Below are 20116 nucleotides of genomic sequence, written 5' to 3'. Positions count from 1 at the left end.
TTGTTTCTCAGACTTCACAGAACAGAGTTTTGTACTGTATGGAAGTAGTTTCTCATAAAAAATATTTGGACATGACCTAGAAAACACTTGTAATTTTGAAGGTCATACTTAATGTTGCTCAGAGTTGTAAGGATCATCATTACTGTCAACTCATTCAGCAGGATGACTTCTGCTTACTGGATGCTTCATTGAGCCCAAGGTCATGAAGCTTCTGACGGTGCTGGTAATGAAAGTGATTGGATAGATTGTGCCTTACTTTTTTTTCTGCCTGATGGATGATTTGCAGGGAAATGAAAGGACATATTGACACTTAAAAGTATATTAGAAAGAGTAAAACTACAGATGGATAAAATGGCAATTCATCCAAGGAAAAATTGTACCAGTTACACAGCTTAGATAGGAATGGGAAGTACTCAAATAAACTAGAGTAGGAATATTTACAATACTATTTTAAAGCGTAAAGGTAAATATCTAAAAATAATGGAAGGCTGAAGAGCGAATGGACAGTTATGAGTCATTGCCAATGATAGTAAACCTTGACCGATGTTTGGCTCACAGAAAGTTAAAGAGTGAAATTACTCAACCACAAGATGTCGCTGTGTAGCTAAACACACACTGCACTGTAGATAGTATGTTACAAATTGTATTTTTCATAATAAATGATAACATGGTGCATAACGTTCCTTTCATGTTCGTGTTCTTCAAAAAATGTGTAATGTGGTTTGTGACCTGGTAATTAAAACACAACTTTAACGTCTTGTCTAAATTAGCTTTCCCATCCACATTGGAATTGATCTTATCAGATGTATTTAAATAAATTGAAAAGTAATCTTCCTGAACATCTAGTTTCTTGACCATGCTCCTTTCAGATTACTCACGCACAGCACACATATAATTCATTTGGGGTCAGACTGACACACACTCCTAAAATATTAGCTCAGGCAAAAAATGGTACATCGCCCACTGCAGTGTGCAAATGGTATCAGTACGCGTAACCACGCTACGCCGGTTGGTAGGAGTGTTAAGGTGAGGGTGTGTTAAGCCAAGTGTTTTGGTAAACCCGCTACTTCGATGAGCGTCGAACGAGAGAAGGGCCTGGTACACAGTGCTCCCAGCGGACTATGCCTTCCCCAACACGGGAGGAAAGCAAAGGGGAGACCGGACAGGCAGAGAACGGAGCGACGAACAGCGGTGACAGGGAGAGTGGGACAGGCGACCGCCTCGCATGCGCTTTGGAGATGGAGATGACAACCCGCAGTCTGCATGGCGACTCCAAACTGGATTGCGATGGCTTGATCAACCGAAACGGAGGAGACTCTGCAGAAGTGTCCGTACCGCTGTCACTCCCCGGGAAGCGGACAGCTCACATGGAGGGAGACGACCTCTACAGACTGCGAAACAGAAAGTTTTTATTAGAGGATAAAAGGCGACTTTGCGCATTGGCTCTGGGGACTGCTCTGCTCGGGATACTTCTCACAATAATCCACGCCGAGTTATGTCCCCTCGTTTATACACCGGTAAGTTTATTTTAACTACACTGGTGTTTTGGCCTCAACATGTGAGATTTGACTGCTCAACAGAATCATATTCTTACATTGTGATTGTTTGAAATGTGACAGTTGTTGTTCGCACTTTATCTTAAAGCCTTGCTGCATGTTAACCCATCCTGGTTTTAACTGCAAATGTCAATCTCACAAATCAAAATGTATGAACTATATACAGTATATTCTGCCAGCATTTCTCTGGGTAGATTAATTTGTAGCGTCCATTTGTATCTACATTTGAAAAATTAGATAATTTAAACAACATTACCCGAACGTATCCTACTTAATGTTGTCAGCTGGTCGAGACATCTTGGTGTTGGTCCTTGAACGCATCATCAAATGATAGAATATCAATAATATCATCAGTGGATCAAAAAACTGTTACAAATTCCTCTGCTTCAAATCTCCTCTTCTCCTGGTTTCGCAGTTATAACGCCTTGAGTAGTTTTTTACTTAGAGTTTTTATTTAATGGTTACAAATAAATGAATACATTCATATTAACCATGTAATATGTTATTAACAATCTAATTCGGAAACTGTTGTGTTCGAGAACAAAACCTAATTTAGCATAAGTGATGCATAAAAAAACCCTTATACAACTGGCTTTATTTGTTATCATAACAACTTCCTTGATTAGCAGAGCCTCATACAGCACAACAGCAGAACCTGCACCTGGGCTTTGACCCCCCCCTGACCTACTGATTAGTTAGTCCATTTCCAGACACACAATTTGGTAGCTCAGCCTCATGACATTAACATGCAGATCTCAGTGGATAACAATGCCAGGCCACACAATCAACAAATTATTAACTCCCCTGACTTCCTACAGCACACGCCAATTCCACATATGGAAAATAGTTCTCATGCACGCCGCAAAATACATCAGACCACCTCCGTGCTGTGAAGTCAGTGATTGATTACAGTGTCAAAGAGCCCCCACATTTTATACCTCACTTCAGCTACAATCTTTTGAAAAAACCTATGGAAATGACCTTCAGTGTTGAGAGAGTTGGAGAAAGGAGAAGCATGGTTGTGAAATTAATGGCGCTGGCACAAATATGACATTACTATTCCAGTTTACAAATACGAACCAAGAACAGGTGTTGTCTGTCTGTTCCTAACAACAGGCATCAGCTTCTGTACCATGGAAAAGCTGATGCACTGGAAAAAGTGTTCTTTGCCGCAGTCGAAGAGAGGCTGCATTTCTGATTTAACCATGGCCTTATATAACTGTCTTTAGCATTCATCTTTAAACTTCATGTGATGTCATTAAGTTGTGAGTGTGAGCTGTGAGCTGTGAGCTCTTTCTCCCCTGTGGACTGACATATAGGGGCTGTGTAAAAAAAATACGTCATCTCTGCAGTGGCCTGAGAAACACCACAGCATTATTGTTTTATTTATTTTTTTAATATAAAAACTATATATATATATATATATATATATATATATTCTGCAGAATACTTTGGAGCTTGTAGGCCAATCCACCCTAACAGCAGTCTACAAAGTTATATTTCAAAATTACCTTTTAATGGTTATGCATGAAAAACAGGGGTATTTATGGAACATTTTTCCACATTTGACCTCTTCCCCTACAGCGAGATTGCTCACGGTACTTCGGGCTATCTTTCCACATCATTTAGTGTATAATTAGAGTATTTGCATGGCCAGTCTGAAAGTCTCTGTCTTGAATTTGACTGTGCTACAGTCTGTGCACTTTTACCTGAATGCAACGTGGTGCCCTTTCTTTTGCAACTCTTAAACATCTTTAATGGGATGACATAACACATCAAACACTATCCACATATTGAGGCTGAAAGCCCAGCAAGATGTCCTGTTTTAATATAGGAATATTCATTTTATAGGGGCTTTAGGATCTACCTTTGATGAGCTTTAGTCCCTGTGGTTTTCAACTCTGTCTTGTTATAAAACTGTAGGTTTGCATCACATCATTTAAGCATAAAACTTAGATCAACTTCAACAATTAAAGTTCATTTGGAAAAGCCTAAAATCTGGATCTGCTAAGATTTATTTTTCATGCTATATTATTTTAAATATTACACATTGTTAACCACTTGATCTCTGAGAAATTATGCCGTAATTTATCCTACCCAATCACAAACAGGCTACCATCATTGTTACACATTTCTAAGATGTCCAACTGGCCACGGCCAAGGGTGGACTTAAGTGCTGAGATATAATAGATGACAAATTCATTGCAAACTCATTTATTTTCCTTGCCTGTCAGTTCTTTATTCCACACCTATAAAATGTAATGTTTTCTGCCAGGACTTTAATCACTGCATTTATATAATAATGATTGAAATAACCGTTGTTTTTACATGACAACTTATTTTGTTATTTTCTGAAGTTTAAATCAATAAACTCAATAATACTATGCAAATGTTAAAAAACGTTGGAGATTACTATATGCTCAGTGTTTTAGCCAACATTTTCTCTAAATTGAAGTTGTCATAATTAGACTTCAGACTGATGGACTCCGCACTTAACTGAAGCCCAGCTAACATACATGGCCCACATAAGAACAACTCACTGTTTGCCATCCCATATGCAACACTTGGCTACACTGCCCAAAAACCAGCATTTTATCTATGAGACACATTTGGCCCAAAACAATGTGACACACACCCAAAACACACCAATGTGCCTCGCTAGATATGGACCATTTCCATACAAAAAAAGCCAAAACTCTTACAAAATCTGTCGAAGGACTGAGCTGCACTTCAAATTGTGACACTGGTGATTTTTGGTAATGAAAACGTTTTGACTATTAGGTGCTTTTCAAGTGCTTAGAATGTGGGGGGAGGTGGGCATGCGTGATACCAGGAACCTGAAATCAAAGCAGCTAAGTGGAATTCTGCCATCATTAATTTCATTCTTTAGATCTGCGTTTTTCTTATCACGGCAAGTCAAAAGTCTAGATAGTTTTCAGGGAGGGGGGTATTGAGACTCTGTATCTGACCATTAAGAATGAAAAGCAGCAGTACTTAGAAAACCAGGATGGATAACCTGTTTAACAGCATGCAATGAAGTGCCCTACTCACCTTGGGTTTTAGGGCAAGTGATCTGTAGGCTTTTGTTTGTCTCTGACAGCTTATCAGCCACACCTGTCCTGTATAGTGTCTACCTCTTCAGGGGCTTTAATGCAAACAAAATGTCCATATACATACTGTAGGTATCACCAAACAGTTTTTATAAGTTACACTTTATAACACTGAAACATTTTGAGAGAAAGGTGGTATGACAGAAGCCTGCTTAATTCATCTGTTTTCCCAGCTGTCAGTTTGCTGGAATGGAAAGTATTTAATTACAGGAGCACTCGTTACTGTTACCGAGTGGCTTTTATATATCCGTTAGCAGTACATTTCTGAACCAGTAATTCCACTTTCATTAGGCCTAAGAACTGTTCATTTCAAATTAAGCTCCATCTGGAAAGGCAAAAATTTAATTGTAGCCACCAGTTATGTTCTTATAACAGAATCAGCAGGTATTTCTTTTAAATTTGTTCTAAATTAAGTTTTATAGAAGGGAAATCTCTTACACGACTTTTACTATGGTGGTTTACACAGTTTTAACAGCATTACGGATTGGAGAGAGATTGATTGGATTAATTGTGGAAAGCACATTGAAACTACTGTAGAAGTAGCCTACCTTTACTAAGTGCTTACTTCTCTAGGATTCTGCCCCAGTGGAAAGTAAGTTTTCTACTGCAAAAGGTCCATTGGGTGGCCACATGGGCCTGCAGTGACAATGTCTTACTAAGTCACTGTCTGTAGGTAAGAGCCTTGATCAAATCTTGATAATGGTGAATAGTTACGGACCTAAATAACATCTTTTTAACTTATCTCCCATGTCTCCATTTCCTTCCTAGGGCTCAAACATTGCCTTATTCATCAACTGTTCCATCAGCCTCTCTACTGGGTGTCTCCTCATCCTCATCATAGCTTTCCATTATAAGGACATCAGGGTGAGTTTGTCTTTTCTCATTTCATATCCAACAGGCGCCTTCATTGTGTTCTAGAATGTGCCGGAGTGGAAGCCTTTGAGTGTGCATGCAAAGGTGCATCATTGCCATATTTTGTGCATCACTTTTAACACCAGCGTTTGTTTGTTCCCAATTAGCTTGGTTATCATGATACTTAAAGGGCAATTTCTTCAGAAGGATCTCTCACTCCATAGATGTTACCCTTTACAATGATAAACTGTGTTATATTTGCAAAATGTGTAAATAACCCCCGAACAATAACATAAACCCACTCAGGCCTGCACTATGTTGCAGCTGAGCTATTTTTTCCAATCCACATGGCTCTCTGCCGCTGTGTGTGAATTTGATATATCTGAAGGGATTTGGTTTAAATTACAGAGTAAACATTCTTTCATCTGCCCTCATGCGCACACAGCATGCATATTTAATAAAATGCAGTTTGAACAAGAAGTTCCAAAATGTTTTGGTCAGGCTTCTGGGATTATACTCTCAACTGCAGTGTTTTCAGTTTGGTTGCATGTCATGTGTGTCTGATACAAGCCGACTCAGTGCAAGTGCAAAGAGGAGATAAGGGAAGTCGAGGGTGGAGACCCAAGCAGTGTTTTGCTATGACTGATTTCAATCTTGTATATCAGATGTGAAAAACTTTGTCCGCAAAATCATTAAGACCCTTACAATCAGTGGAGCAAAGACAGGAGAACGTTGACGTGCTTAATTATTTGTATGCTCTTGACAGAACTGACTACAGTTAACCAATATATTGACAGGATGAACACATTCTCATTTTTAAAGTACAAACTCATACATTAAAATACAAGTTCCTCCCAGTTTCCGTTGGATATCTGTGGCTTCATATCTTTGGAGTTTTTAAAACCATTGATCTTCTCACTGAGATACATGACGTACTGTTTAGAACTGTGTATTTGCGTAACACAAAACACATCTTAAGTTTCTGCAAGTCCTGCATGCCACATAATGACATTAGACATTGATGTTCTTGTGTTTGTAATAAATACATTAACATTTCTTTTACTGCAATGTTGTCCAGACAGAGTTCTAAAATATATTAAGTCCAAGGTTGAATTAAAATCTTAGTAAAACGTAGGAAAATAGGAAGTTAAGTTGGTGAAAGTGAGCCTAAATTGAGTGTTACATACAATATATAGTATATAAGTTTCAAAGATAATGAATTCGGTACGTTAACATTCAGATGTGCTGTATTCTTACTACTTTGCATCAGCACTCAGTACTTTTCTTCTCTCACTCTGTCTTTTCTCTCTTCCTACATCTTTCAGCTGTTTGTCATTGACCACAACCAGGTGGACTGGCGTATTGCCATGACCAGCCACAGGGTTCTTGTGATCACTCTGGAGTTGTTGGTCTGCGTCATCCATCCTGTTGGCACATACTGGGAGGTGGGCCTCCACACAAACTCCTCTTCCTCAGCTCCACTCTGTGTTTCCAACCACCATGGCAGGGCCCTGATGGACATGGAGCTGCTGTTATCAGTACTGATGTTCCTCCGCTTGTACTTGGTGCACAGGGCCATCCTGCTGCACAGCAAAGTGCTGCTGAGTGCCTCCTACAGGAGCATCGGCTCGCTCAACAACATCAACTTCACCTTTCGCTTTGTACTCAAGATACTGATGAACAAATACCCAGCTCGCACCCTGCTGGTCTTCATCCTTTTCTTCTGGCTGACTGCTTCCTGGATGCTTACTCTGTGTGAGAGGTAGGGAAGATAACTGTTAATGTGCAAAGTTACACATTTACTTCACACATACATCTTCACAAATAAGAGACACTTGCATCAACCCTGGAGATCATCTGTTTCAATTATGAGGGGCATCCATCAAATGTTTTTTTTAAATAGGAAAGCCTACAATGACCAATCTACCCTGAAATATATTATAATTCTTATCGGTGGTAATCCTCTAACTTATCTGAGTATAATCTTTGCTTGATTGTTTCTAGTTTTATGATGGAGCTGTTCCTGCTTAACAAATATTGACTGGACTCAATAGGTTGAAAAAGTAACAGCGAAAGAATGCCGTATGTTTGCTTTCCCCAATAATCAATGTAGCCAATATTAGTTTTGACACTAAAATTCTTAACTAGCTGTATGACAGTGAACATAATTACTCAGTCACAATGTCAGTTTTCAGACATAGAATAAACTGAGTATATAAAACAGCACTCTATATTGTCAAATTAAAAGGTAATGTTATTCTCTACACACCCTACAGACCGTTGCTATTTTCCAACAAACTTCCATTCCACATCACATACATGAACATTATTTTTTTTTTAAATAATAATTGGAAGTTTAACAGTCCTTCTTAAACCTTGATGGTCAATTTGACCTTCCTGTTTAGAAGGATGTCCAATTAACTGATTTAATGTCATTACTCTAACAATTTGCTCTTGAACACAAGCCAACTAAATGTCAACTTTATCTTCCGCAGACTGGTTGAACAGCTCGAGGTCATTTGTTCTTTTGAACCCTAATGGGAGGTTTAGCCTTCAGTTTCACATGTCATGTATGTTTAGATTTGTCAAAAGTAATAAAATAGCTTATGATTGATAGCTGATAAAATCACCAAGCCTTTTTAACACTGAATTAGTGCACCAGTCATACCGAGTAACACCTCCAGGAGACAGTTGAACACTCACACACTGTTGTAATAGCTTTGTGTGGTTTCTGCTAAGTGTACATTGGACTTGTGCTTTGTAAGGATTTACAAGTTTACACTGGAACACACTTCCTGACTACCTAAGTACTGTTGAGCATCTGCACTGATTACATGGTTTGATTAACAGACCGCTCCTTTATTAAACGCAGAAGACTCATTGCGATATAAGGATATGTTTCATTTATTGCTGAGACATAAAGTCATATATAAATGCAATCATTGGTTCCCAGAAAAGACTAAGTCATTCGTTAGAAATGATAAAGAAATGGATTGATTGTAATGAATCACTTCCACTTTGTTTGTTCAAATATTTTGCTATTATAACCTAAGGAATCTTTATCCATTTTACAGAATTTAACAGGGAAATATATAATTTTGTCTAAAAGCAATCCTTAACTAAATGATAGGGTGGGTGATCACAATCAAATTATACTTCACTGTTCACTGTCAGGGTTTTTGTCATTCTGTTTGTAATAGTTATCACTTAAATATGTTTTGTTATTTTAGGCCACTGTGGGAAATGGGACATTTAACACGTTTTGTAATGGCACAGTCTCACTCCTACTTTTTCCCTCCTGCAGGCAGACCAAGGCAATGACAGGCCAAATGGACACGGCTATGTGGCTCATAGCCATCACCTTCCTCACAGTGGGCTATGGGGATGTGGCGCCCAACACCAGCTGTGGAAAGGCAGTGTGTCTCTTCACTGGAGTCATGGTTAGTAAGTTGGCTTGCATGTAAAGAAGCATATTACTTAAGAAGATTAATGTTCTATGCTCATTTTAGATTTATTAAGAAATAACGTTTTAAAAAACTAATTTTGTTCAAGAAAATGCATCAAACTTTGTGTATTTTGCAGTACATAAAGCAAGGGACGAGGCAATAATGTGTCATTTTATTTCTAGTGCTTGCTTTGGCCTCTAAACAGCAGCAGTGGTTTTATTTCAAAATACATTTAATGCCTTCTTTGATAAACACAAATAACAACCTATCTTTGTTTCATTTCTGTATGTGTTCTTAACCTAACAAACTCCTAACAACATTTTTTCTCTGCATGCAATACCAGCTTGATAAGGCACAAAAAACAAGATGTTCTGTGGCTGTTCTTCTTCTCAGTTTCCTTTTATTTTGTCCTGATTCTGCACAGGTCAATATCCCCCCTAATTTATTTTTTCTAATAAGTTTCTCTTCTATTTTGCTCCTTTCCCTTATTTTCTATTTGATTTAATTTGAGTTTTTCTATTCAGTTATACCCTGTTAAGATTAGCTCAATTTTGTTCCATGCTGTTGTGCTATGTTCCATTCCTCCCTAATATTTCATGTTCTGGTTGTTGCAATAATATTGCCTTCTGTTCCGTTCCATATTGTTCTGCTCCGTTCTGTTCCACATCACCCTCCCTGGTTTGTTTCATTCCCTTCCGTTTGGGTTCTGTTCCATAGCAGCAACTCATCCTCCTTTTTCCTACTTAGTTTTTCCCATTTGATATCGGGTCAGTTCAGTTTGGTTCATTTTTCTCCTGTGTCTTTAGTGTTCCAACCCAGCCTATTCTGCACTAGTTATCATGGATAAATATGAGCTTTTTTGCCCAGCTGCACACCCTAGCGGTGTGGACTGACCTGAATGCCTTCATTCCCTTGTGTGCATGATTTAGATCACAGCTGTATATTAATGGCTGTTGCTTGTGAAGGACCTAGGTGGTACCAGGCACTCACACAAAAAGACTGTGGGAGGGAAACTGTCAGCATGCAGTGGACCCTGTACAGTCCACACAAAACATCTGCATGGAGTGTGATGTCATTGTTTTGCAGCTCAAAAAGACTTTTCTCTTTGCCATACCTCACAGATAAATGTGAAAATAAATTTTGCTGACTTATTTATCTCCTTACAATAGAATATAAACATTCAAGACCCAAAGAGGAAGTATAGAAAAAAACAAAGTCCATTCAAATTGTAAATCAAATAGTGTGATGGTATTGCAACAGAATGCAAGGTGAGTCACAGATAAAAACACAAAGGGTTACTGTCAAGTACAATAAACAAAAAGTCACTGAGAGTGAGGAGTAGCCGTGTGTTTGAATATTCAACAGACTCGGGTTGACTGCCTCACCTCTGCTGCTTTAAATTCTGTTACTAACAGATAAGAATCTGGATGTGGGCATGAGTCCGGTTCAGACACCTCCGTGACAGAGTGGAAAACAATCTTTCCCCTCTCTCTTTCTCCATCTCCCTTGTTTTTATAAGCTTCCATCCTTATATGGGAAAACTTTCCACCATATCCATTTTTAGGTGGTTTATTGCATTTGGCAACAGTACAACAGGAGGGTGTGCCAACCTGTGCCGTGACTTGGAAAAAAAAAACTACTCCCATCAGGGCAGTTTTGGGAGCCAGCGACTGGCGCTCTCACACCTGTAATATAGCTGAACGCCTCTATGATCGACTCCAGCCATAACTCAATTTGCAGCTGTTTCCAGCGGTTGACAATGCTGTTTCATCACCGTATGTGGATGGATGCAAGGAAGGAGTTTGTACCTCACCGGTTGCACAGAGAGTGTAATTATAGATATTTTGTGGGTGTTGAAGTGATGATAAATATACATTTTAACCAGTGCTTTCTTTTCTAATGCTTGATCTTGCGCTCTCTTTCTTATTCTCTTAAATGCCAGCTGAAAAAAGGAAAACAGGTAAAGACTTTCATCATTATCCGTGGTGGACATGAAATCAGTGCAGCGATTTTTCCAGGTTTTCTATGACGTATTTCTGTATGCGAATATAAAATTGTGCAGCCTTTATAAATCCTAACCGTCATTCAGTAGTGCCCTGTACAGCAATATCACACAGCTATTCTCAGAGGAAACCAGCACTATAACAGTGCCACAGAGGCCTGTGCTTAACCAGTGAACTCTCTGTTTAAATATAACTTTGATTTATTGGACAAAAACCATATGAGGTATGCGGATCAACATTCAGATTTCTAAAAAAGTGATGTTCCCATGGGGGATACACACACGATGTACTGTTTTTAGACAAAGTCAGGCTTTAAAACATTGTACAAGTTTCTGTGTGTGTTGCCTTGTTGATATCACTACAGTCTTCAGGATCAATGGCAAAAGCGTACATGTTTATTAAAACTCTGTTGAGAAGACGAATAGTAGATTAATCAGTAATCGTGCCAACGCACTGGCATTTGTGTGTTGTGTTTTAGGGTGTAGCATGCACTGCCATGCTGGTGGCAGTTGTTACTAAGACGCTGGCATTGAACAAAGGAGAGAAACATGTTCACTTCTTCATGCTGGACATCCAGATCTCTAAAAGGGTAAGTCAAGTTATTCAGAAATTTGTGTTTTATTGTCATAGTTTACCTTGTGGATACACTGTCTATAAGAAAAACACTGCAACACACCAATTTCTGATTTATTCTCTGCAAAAGTTTCTTGACAAATTTGACTTTTGAATGTAAGTACATGGCTTTTTTCACTTGCTGTTTCTTCTTCTTCAGATACCAGAATTTATTTTTATGTTTTGGCCCATTTACTACAATGTATGCTTATCGACTGCCAACTTCAAAGCATGCTGTAATATTTTAGATTTGTTTATCTACCTTCCCTTGCAGAAACTTGAAGCATGTTTAGGTAAAGAAATCCATAACAATGAACACTATTTATTTTTGTCCAAGTCACTTGAACATTGCGTGTTAATGCAGCTGTGGTAGCACAGAAGGATTTGAAAGGTCTGTTCTGCAAAGCCAGACAACAATTACATAACTCAATAAAAACACTTTTGTTATGCTTTGGAAAATGCTCGTCAGCAATTCAAAAGATGTTATTTGCATATAATTGGCTATAACTTGTACAAATCTGGTTGTTTAATAAAAACTAAAAAACCCATGTAGCAGAGTTCAACGATTCTCTTTGGACAATTTACATAAAAACGTTGAATAAAATAAATCACAATGACATCACAGGCTCAATTATACACTCTAGAACTTGAACACAGTAGCTCTTATTTTTGTTATAATATTTATCAAATAATTTAACCAACTTCTACCTCTACTGCACCCCTCCCCATCATTTGAGGTTACTGCAAGACAAATAAGATAAATGATAGTATGGAGAAGTCAGGTTGGAAGCGTCACCTCTTTCCGCGTCGGCATGTTTTGGTTTTCTAGTGTTATTGAATGTTTTTTGTTTTCCTTAAATAAGAGACACCAGAGGACAGAATAGTGTGGGAAAAAAGGGGGGAAACCTAACCCCTCTACAGCAATTTCAAGGCGTTAAACAGAGGAAATCATCTGATCTCTGTCAGGAAAGAAACTTGTGTCAGTTTAGGACTGTGCAGCGATGGGCAGGAAGCCGGTTGAGTTTACGTACGTGTGTGTTTGAGAGTGCGTGTGTGTGGAAGTGGCTTGAAGAAGACTCTGTTTGTAGGCTTGGACAGGATTCAAGTGTTTGCTTATTAATAGGAAGAAGGAGTTGTCTAATAAATATATTCACTTAAGGAAACAGTGTCATAAAGCCAGAAAAGTGGCTTAGGACTATACATATTGTGCATTGATTGATAGCGTTCCTATCTCAGTGTCAGTTTGTGCTCTATGTGCAGTGCTACAGCTTCTCACCAAACTGTATGGCAGTGTCGGACTGTAGGTGCATTGCTTCGGAGGATACAACCATTTCCTTTCTCCCAATGGCTGCATCCTGTCACAAGGTGCATCTTTATGCCTTGCTTGTGTGTGTGTGTGTGTGTGTGTGTGTGTGTGTGTGTGTGTGTGTGTGTGTGTGTGTGTGTGTGTGTGTGTGTGTGTGTGCATCCTGAGCTATCTGGTGAAGTCCAGATTTACGCTGATGGGAACAAGGGAAGACATCTGGATGCAGACACTGACAGCCCCTATTAATAACCCTCACAACAGGGCCGGAGTGACATCATCACAGGGCACTAACGGTGATTTGCGCAGGAAGACAAACAGACACGAATAGAATCAAAGAGAAAGGTGGAAAATGTGAAACCTCACTTCTTGTCTCTTGAGTGGCCTGTTCAAATTCTTGTACTCATTTTCGGGAATACTAGACCTTCAGAGTTGTGTTTTATCAGAAATCATAATCACAGAGCAAATCAGATCAACAGGAAAGACTATCTGGATTTAATCAGCTGCCTCATACTTTTATTTCCTGTGCTTAAATGATTGATATGAACCAGATTCTACACAATAATCACGTGTGTTGATTCCATTCAAGCTTGCAAGTTTAAGTGAATTTATCTTGTGGGTCTTATAACCATGTTTGATGTTTCTGTCACTTCACCTGGCAGATCCGCCACGCCGCTGCTAATGTGCTGAGGGAATGCTGGCTTCTGCACCGCGCAAACCTGACAAGGGGCAACCGCGGTGAACACCGAAGACACCAGAGATGCCTTCTGGAAGCCATCAGAGTGTGAGTTACTGTATTGCAAGGAGGTAGCTCCAGGCAGGAGGTCTGGGTGTGTGTCTGGGCGAATGATGTACTTATTGGTTGGTTGTGTATATTACGGGTCATTCATTGGTTGTCAACATGGTTTACCACAGAGTCGCAGTTTGTATTGTGTTATTCAGATTAGTCATTTGGTTGGCCTATTTTATGAGGGCAGGGCGTGTGTGAACAAGGGTCTACCCTTTTCAATACACAGGATTCATAGATTCTGACGAATTACTGATCAAATCACTATTATTATTTCAAGTAATACACAACATGTACACACTCTTCTGAGACACTTATTGAGAGGATTTAAATGGAGAGGTCATTATTTACACACATTTGTGTCTTTTAGTTACCTCTAAGAACAAGTGCATTGCACAAGACAGGAAGTCCACAAGTGTGATTGCATGCCTCATTATCCTGACAACAGTGTGTAAGAGTGTGTTTGCCTAGGGGGGAAGGGGTTGTACTTCCTGCTTAACACCGGGCAGAGTCACTATAAATAAATACACTGTGGAAAGTAGGAACAGTAGGCATCCACATTTTTAAATTAAGAACATCATAATGAGACTATTACTCCAATACCTGCAGAGAATGACTGCTTGAATGCAATATTGGTTTTCATTTTTCTTTTTTTGGTGGGGTTTCGTCTTTCCCTGACACGCCAGATACTAAATTTAGCCCTTTTCCACCTTTATATGTCAAAAAACTCCTAGCAAATGTTTTATAGCTATTTAACAATCACAGCTTGACTCCTGCATGTTGTTTAGAGATGGAATACACAGTAGTCAGCATATCCCTCCACTCCACAAATCAGGGGTTTTGTGTTGTGCCAGGACTTTAGGACTGTCCAAAAATAGGATGCTCCATCATTAGATGAGCCCTTCAGAACTCATTGGTGCTTTTATTTCTACTCATAGTTGTATATTGGCTTCTGTTTAATCTAATAAGTTTTCCTGCTCTAAAATATGGAATTACTTTTAAATGTTTTTTTTGTATGCCTTTTTTTCTCTCTCTGTGTTTCAATCAAACAATAAAAGTATTTATGTTATTACATTTTCTTTATTTTTCAAAGACATGACTGAGATCTATCAAACTTTTTCCCTGCACAGATTTCGGCATTTACGCCTGAAACAAAAAAAGCTGAGAGATTACGTCAGTGAGATGGTGGACCTCCCGAAGGTAATCGACAGCTGTCACAGGAATGTTTCATCAAAAGGGCTAATGATGACACAGATCCCCGTAAAACACTCACTACTTACATTTATGCAGTATTTTGCAAACTGCTGTTTATTGCTAGGTGTTCAGACACATTAAATGCTCGTTAAAAGAAACTATATAAAATGTCTCAGGAGTCATTTGTGTCAGGAATTCACAGGCCCAGAAGACTTTTCCATTTGGAATAAACCCAAGATATAAAGATGTTGCCCAGTGAGCACTAATGTTTAATTTGTGCACTTTAAAATGCATTTCCTGATTGATTCCTATGATATATTGTTTTTCCAGACTAAGTGCTGCCTTCTTAAAAAGCAACATCTCTTACTAACTGACCACAGCTGAGCTAGGGGACCAAAAAAGTCACCAGATTTGTTGATGTTGTCATTTTTAAGGAAGTGCCAAATGGAGTCGCACAATTTCTATGTTGGCAGGTCTGGGAGGGTTTCTAGTTTGCCACAATCAGTCCAAGCTTCACTATAAATATGCAACATTCATTCAAAATGTGCCTGCACATTTTATGGCAGTAGGTCAAGGATCTTTACACGTGTACTGTGTGGCCATTTGTAATAGATGCAGATGATCATGTGCGACCTAAGTGCCAATTGGAATAACTCGTACCGGGAGCTGGAGCAGCGTATCCTCTCCATGGAACAAAAGCTTGATGAGCTGAGTCGCTGCTTCCAGCAAACCTCAGAGATGTTGTCTCATGTCCTACGCCACCGCAACACAGAGATCAGGTAAACAACACTTACGGCAGAGCTTCTTGCGACGTTGCACTGATCTGCTATAAACAAAGTGGAGTCTATCCAAGCTGCATTATGAATAACAAGCTATTATTATTTCCATTTCTTTTGCAGGTGACATGGCTACAATTAATTGGAAGACAGAAGATTGTCATATCAGTGTTTTCATCTACAGTATACATGAAAGTGAGACGGTGAATCCTTTCAACCTGGAGCTGCTCAAGAATATTAACATGCTCCAACACTTGGAGGAGTGGCATACTTTCAACCATCTCATCTTTTGGCCCTATATCTGTAAAATAATACGGATAACATAAGACTTCCATTCACTGTGGGAGAATCACAGTGCATTTGAAGGAAATCTGTTGTTTTCAGCAGCTATATATTTGAGTGTCCAAATAACTGAGTTAGTCTCAAACGAGGACTGTGGAGGGCCTTCACACAGTCAGCGGCTCCAGAGACTGATCTCTTAACTGCTATTTGTAAAGTTTTAATGATGGACTCCGCAACTGCCTTATTCCTGTGGAATAACATGCATATTATTATTTTATTTTAAGTTTCTTGCAATGTTTTACAGCGTAACCCCAATCAGTTTTGTAAAAAAATCTTCAGCAAGGTCCTCTTGTTCATTAGCTGAGTTTCATGGTTAAATTGTTCATTATTGTTTGCAAGTTAATATATTATAATCTCTTCCAACTCCTTATTGCTCTGCTTTCCTCTATCCCATCAAATGATTTGTGAATGAAATTGTGTGCTTTTATGCTCAAACAAGAGAAAAAACATCAATCGAGTATTGTGGGAACTTTATTTCAATCTGAAAATCATTGGGCCTCTTGAGTGAATGTGTATGGTTTGTGTTGTAATCCTCTGCTGCAGGAAAAAGTTTACACCTGTTCTGAGAGTGAGTTGCACACCACCAGCTCCATCTAGTGGATATTATTTCAGTAAACATAGATAATACTGAGGACAGTTAACACTAAAACCATGAAGATTATACGATAAAAAATGTCATGTGCTATTTTCAACCTGCATACCAAGGCCTGTACAATGTCTCAAACAGGCATAACATTTGAATAAGCTGCATTTAAAACCAATCAAGAGGACTCAGAAACTCACTGCTAAAAATGTGAAACTTCATGAAAAAAATAACAAAACTGGATGAAATGTATAGCAAAACTGGAGTGTTTTCATTTAACCCAATACTGAAAAAGTTCCTTGTTGGTTCATTTGTACGGTTCAAATAACTAACATTGTTTACTATGTATCATTTGCACATGGTGAAAACATGTTAACAACCATCCAGGACATGCTTATAAATAAAAGACATTAAAAATGTATGCGATTTTGCTTTGATTTTGTCTTACAACATCCCTTTTCATTCAACACTTTGTTTTAAAGTGTTGTGCAGAAAGCTAGAGAATGATAGGTTGATAAAAACAATGGAGGAACCAGGGATGTGTCTGCTTCATTATTGAACCGGCTTCTTCAATCGTTTCGCTTTTGCCCTGTTTTTCAGTTGGTGCCATATGTAAGCCGAAGGCCTAAAAAAGATCTGTCCACAGACACATGTTAAAGACAGTCTGCACTTCTTCTTAACTTTACATTTCCGAGTACGTCCAGAATGAAAACTCTTCTGTGACTTGCCTTTCATGTGCTCAGCTAAGAGTTTGGCCCCTGTGAAAGTCTCCCCGCAGCTGACACAGATGTAGCTCACGGTCTCCGCGTGCTGAACGCAATGCCGCAGCAGGTGCAGCCGGTGCTTAAAGGCTCGGCCGCACTGGCACTGGTGTGTGCGCTGGCCTCTGTGGAGGTAGCGGTGGCTGATGATGAAGGAGCGCTGCCGTAAGATGGCGCCGCACTGCCGGCAGGGGTATGAGGCCTTGGAGCGCCAGCCTTTGTTCAAACGTTTCTTCAAAGCTACATCCTGGCTGTTGTTCTTAAACATGGCCAAAATGGTGGTCGCTGGTGGGTTGACATGGTGGGAGGCAGCAGTGGCACTGGGTGTAGACAGAGGGCTTAAATGGGCGTGTGTTTGATCTGTGCTGCCATCTTTCCACACTTTGACAGGTGCAGTAGAGGACGCCATGCACAGAGAGGCAGGGATTCTACCTGTGCAGGAGGAGTTCAATAAAGAGGAAGGACTAGCATAGAGAGTACCTGCATGGGTCTGTCCAACACAGAGCTTCCCATTCACAACCCGATTGACAAAATGTGGACTACTTGTGGCTTGTGTGCCACCTAAAGAAAGCTTTTCATCTGTCAACGCAGATGGATCGGTTATAATGCACACCTTGGTGCTGACCACTGATGTGTGAATGCTAGTGATGTGGTCTAACAGGCTTTTCTCAGAATTATAAAAGGACTTGCATATCTTACACACTTGCGGCATTGACTCGGCACAAAAGAGAACTAGATGCAATTTGGTTCCCATGGGACACTGGTAATGACGGTACGAGTTCTTGTGAGGGAAAACCTGGCCACAGACTTCACAGGAATACAAAGGCATGTAGTGTTCTTTAAGATAGGCCTCAGTTATAAAAAGGTTCTTGCAAACTGTGCACTGATATTTTACCTTTATACCACTACAGTGCAGCAAATGGAGCTTCAGTGAACGGTATGGCCCTTTACCACATGCCTCACACATTGAACCGCTATCAGTAGGAACTGCTGCAGGGCAGTGTTTAGAGTGCAAACTATGAGAAGAGTCACTGGAACAATCGGTAGAACTCGAATCACCCTCTGATTCGGGATCATCTGAACACAACTCTGCAAGCTGAGAGCATGACTTCACTTCGTCGGCAGATTCAGTGCTTGATGAATCATTTGCTTCCTCCCAATCTTCTTCCACAGCAATGTCTTCATTATCCTTAACCACTGTAAACTCTACACTGTTTTCAGGTTTCCCAGCCATCTCAGGCCTCATCTCAATTAGTTGTTCAGGCCTCAATTCTGACTCTGAGTCACACAGCCCTGACTCTGTGCTTTGCTGTGAAGTCTCGTCATTACTAAAGTTGTCACCATTCTGACTCGGATGTATGACTGAAGAAATCATGGGGGGAGTTTCTTGAAGTGGCGTTGATCCCAAGCAATAAGTCTCTGCATGCGTATTTAAATCCCACACAGTACTGAAAACTTGATGGCACTTTTTGCAGAGGGGCGGCGAGTGTACATTATTCAGGTGCATGGAGAGGGACGTCAGGCGTTTGAAATTAACCTTGCAGATGTGGCAGGTGGCTCTGATTTTGTGGCTTTTGTAGTGAGACATCAAGGTTGTCAATTCGCTAAATTGTTTGCCACATTCCCAACATTTTTCCTTTGATTTAGCATCATCCCACTCCATTCTGCCTTGCTTCTCGAGTCTTCAGACATGAGGAACTTGCCAAGGCTAACCGCTAGGTGATCTGCAATGTAATTCAGAAAGGAGAGAAGCACTTAAAAAAGTATGGGAATGACTCCTATAGACATCACAGTAGACAGGAATTGTGTGATTAATATCAATATTTTTGTATAATTATTGATTATCATTAACTCATTTATTTAGATAAAAATATAGCCAAATGTCAGTTATTCAATGTGTAGTTAGGACTATATAAAAAAAGAACAGCCTCACTAAGACGTTAGCATGTGGATGGCTGTGGACTCTTATATGGCATTGACTTTGTGTTATTGTTATATCAGTGAAATAATAAGAAATGTATTTAAAAGGTTAAAACACAACCAGGATTTCGAGAGGTGCTAAAAGGTTGACAGGTTTACAACTGTCTCACTGTTAAACAATACATATTAAATCCAAAAAACTATAATGATAAGTGAACACAATAATTCTGAGTTGCTTCAGTTCTAGTGTGGTTAACTTTTAGAGTCTTATATGACTTCCCTATAAACGATGCCCCGTTTACAACAAAAGAAAACTCTGTACATTACCCCTGTACAGTAATTGGTAGCGTTACTTACCTCCGTCCGAAAGTGCTGGACCAACCACTGCCGCCTGCAGCACAGTGCAAATGAGAAATAGTTTAATAAATCCAAAATAAGGTGGTCAAGGTTTGTCCAATACAGTAAACGTATCTTAAAAGACACACAAATCTAGCGATAACGTCAACTTGTACGTAATCGTTAAGGTTGTGTCTGAAGCTAATCCATATATACAGGCAGGGATAATACAGATACGTTTACAATACATTATTAAATAATAATTCTTCAAATTTCACATTTGAAGACATCCGAAACATTGTTGATGGCGTCCACTCACCAAAGTCCTCCATATCCGGCTAAAAACGGAAGTGGGGCGCCTACACCTCCCAGAATGCACCAGGAGAGTTCGTTCAAATACTTCTCAAAATGTTTGTGAAATATTACTTTACATCTCTTGATTGAAATGTTATGACAAGATTGCCTCAAAAGTATTTTAGACAAATACAATCTACATGGGGGACTATCGCTTTTTTTTTTAGAGCAATTATACTAA

The 20116-nt window shown here is 39.4% G+C and overlaps 1 protein-coding gene and 1 long non-coding RNA gene across 3 annotated transcripts; one reads left to right on the top strand and one right to left on the bottom strand.

Moving 5' to 3' along the window:
* Positions 1–1041: 1041 nt before the first annotated feature.
* Positions 1042–16985, top strand: kcnn4 (potassium intermediate/small conductance calcium-activated channel, subfamily N, member 4). 2 transcript variants are annotated; one of them, XM_063878831.1, is made up of 10 exons: positions 1042–1517; positions 5435–5530; positions 6844–7280; positions 8823–8958; positions 11446–11556; positions 12840–12944; positions 13545–13666; positions 14800–14869; positions 15476–15642; positions 15763–16985. In XM_063878831.1, exons 1-10 carry the CDS (start codon positions 1122–1124, stop codon positions 15764–15766), a joined length of 1644 nt encoding a protein of 547 aa, XP_063734901.1. In that variant the 5' UTR covers positions 1042–1121; the 3' UTR covers positions 15767–16985. The 2 variants fall into 2 exon arrangements, with proteins under 2 accessions (XP_063734901.1, XP_063734902.1); XM_063878832.1 differs by lacking the exon at positions 12840–12944.
* Positions 16435–19894, bottom strand: LOC134861573 (uncharacterized). Its single transcript, XR_010165428.1, has 2 exons — positions 19603–19894; positions 16435–19049 (listed from the first exon to the last, which is right to left on the bottom strand). It is a non-coding gene; the product is annotated as an uncharacterized LOC134861573 (long non-coding RNA).
* Positions 19895–20116: the final 222 nt, after the last annotated feature.

The sequence above is a fragment of the Eleginops maclovinus genome, chromosome 3 (genome assembly GCF_036324505.1).
Source record: "Eleginops maclovinus isolate JMC-PN-2008 ecotype Puerto Natales chromosome 3, JC_Emac_rtc_rv5, whole genome shotgun sequence".
Taxonomy (NCBI): Eukaryota; Metazoa; Chordata; class Actinopteri; order Perciformes; family Eleginopidae; genus Eleginops; species Eleginops maclovinus.
This window is presented reverse-complemented; position numbering and strand designations above follow the sequence as displayed.

Excerpts from the sequence above, each read along its gene's own strand:
- kcnn4 (XM_063878831.1), top strand. The coding sequence starts at position 1,122 with ATGCCTTCCCCAACACGGGAGGAAAGCAAAGGGGAGACCGGACAGGCA. Across the intron at positions 5,531-6,843 it reads TCCATTATAAGGACATCAGG|CTGTTTGTCATTGACCACAA; the intron begins GTGAGTTTGTCT and ends TACATCTTTCAG. Across the intron at positions 11,557-12,839 it reads ACATCCAGATCTCTAAAAGG|TGCTACAGCTTCTCACCAAA; the intron begins GTAAGTCAAGTT and ends CTCTATGTGCAG.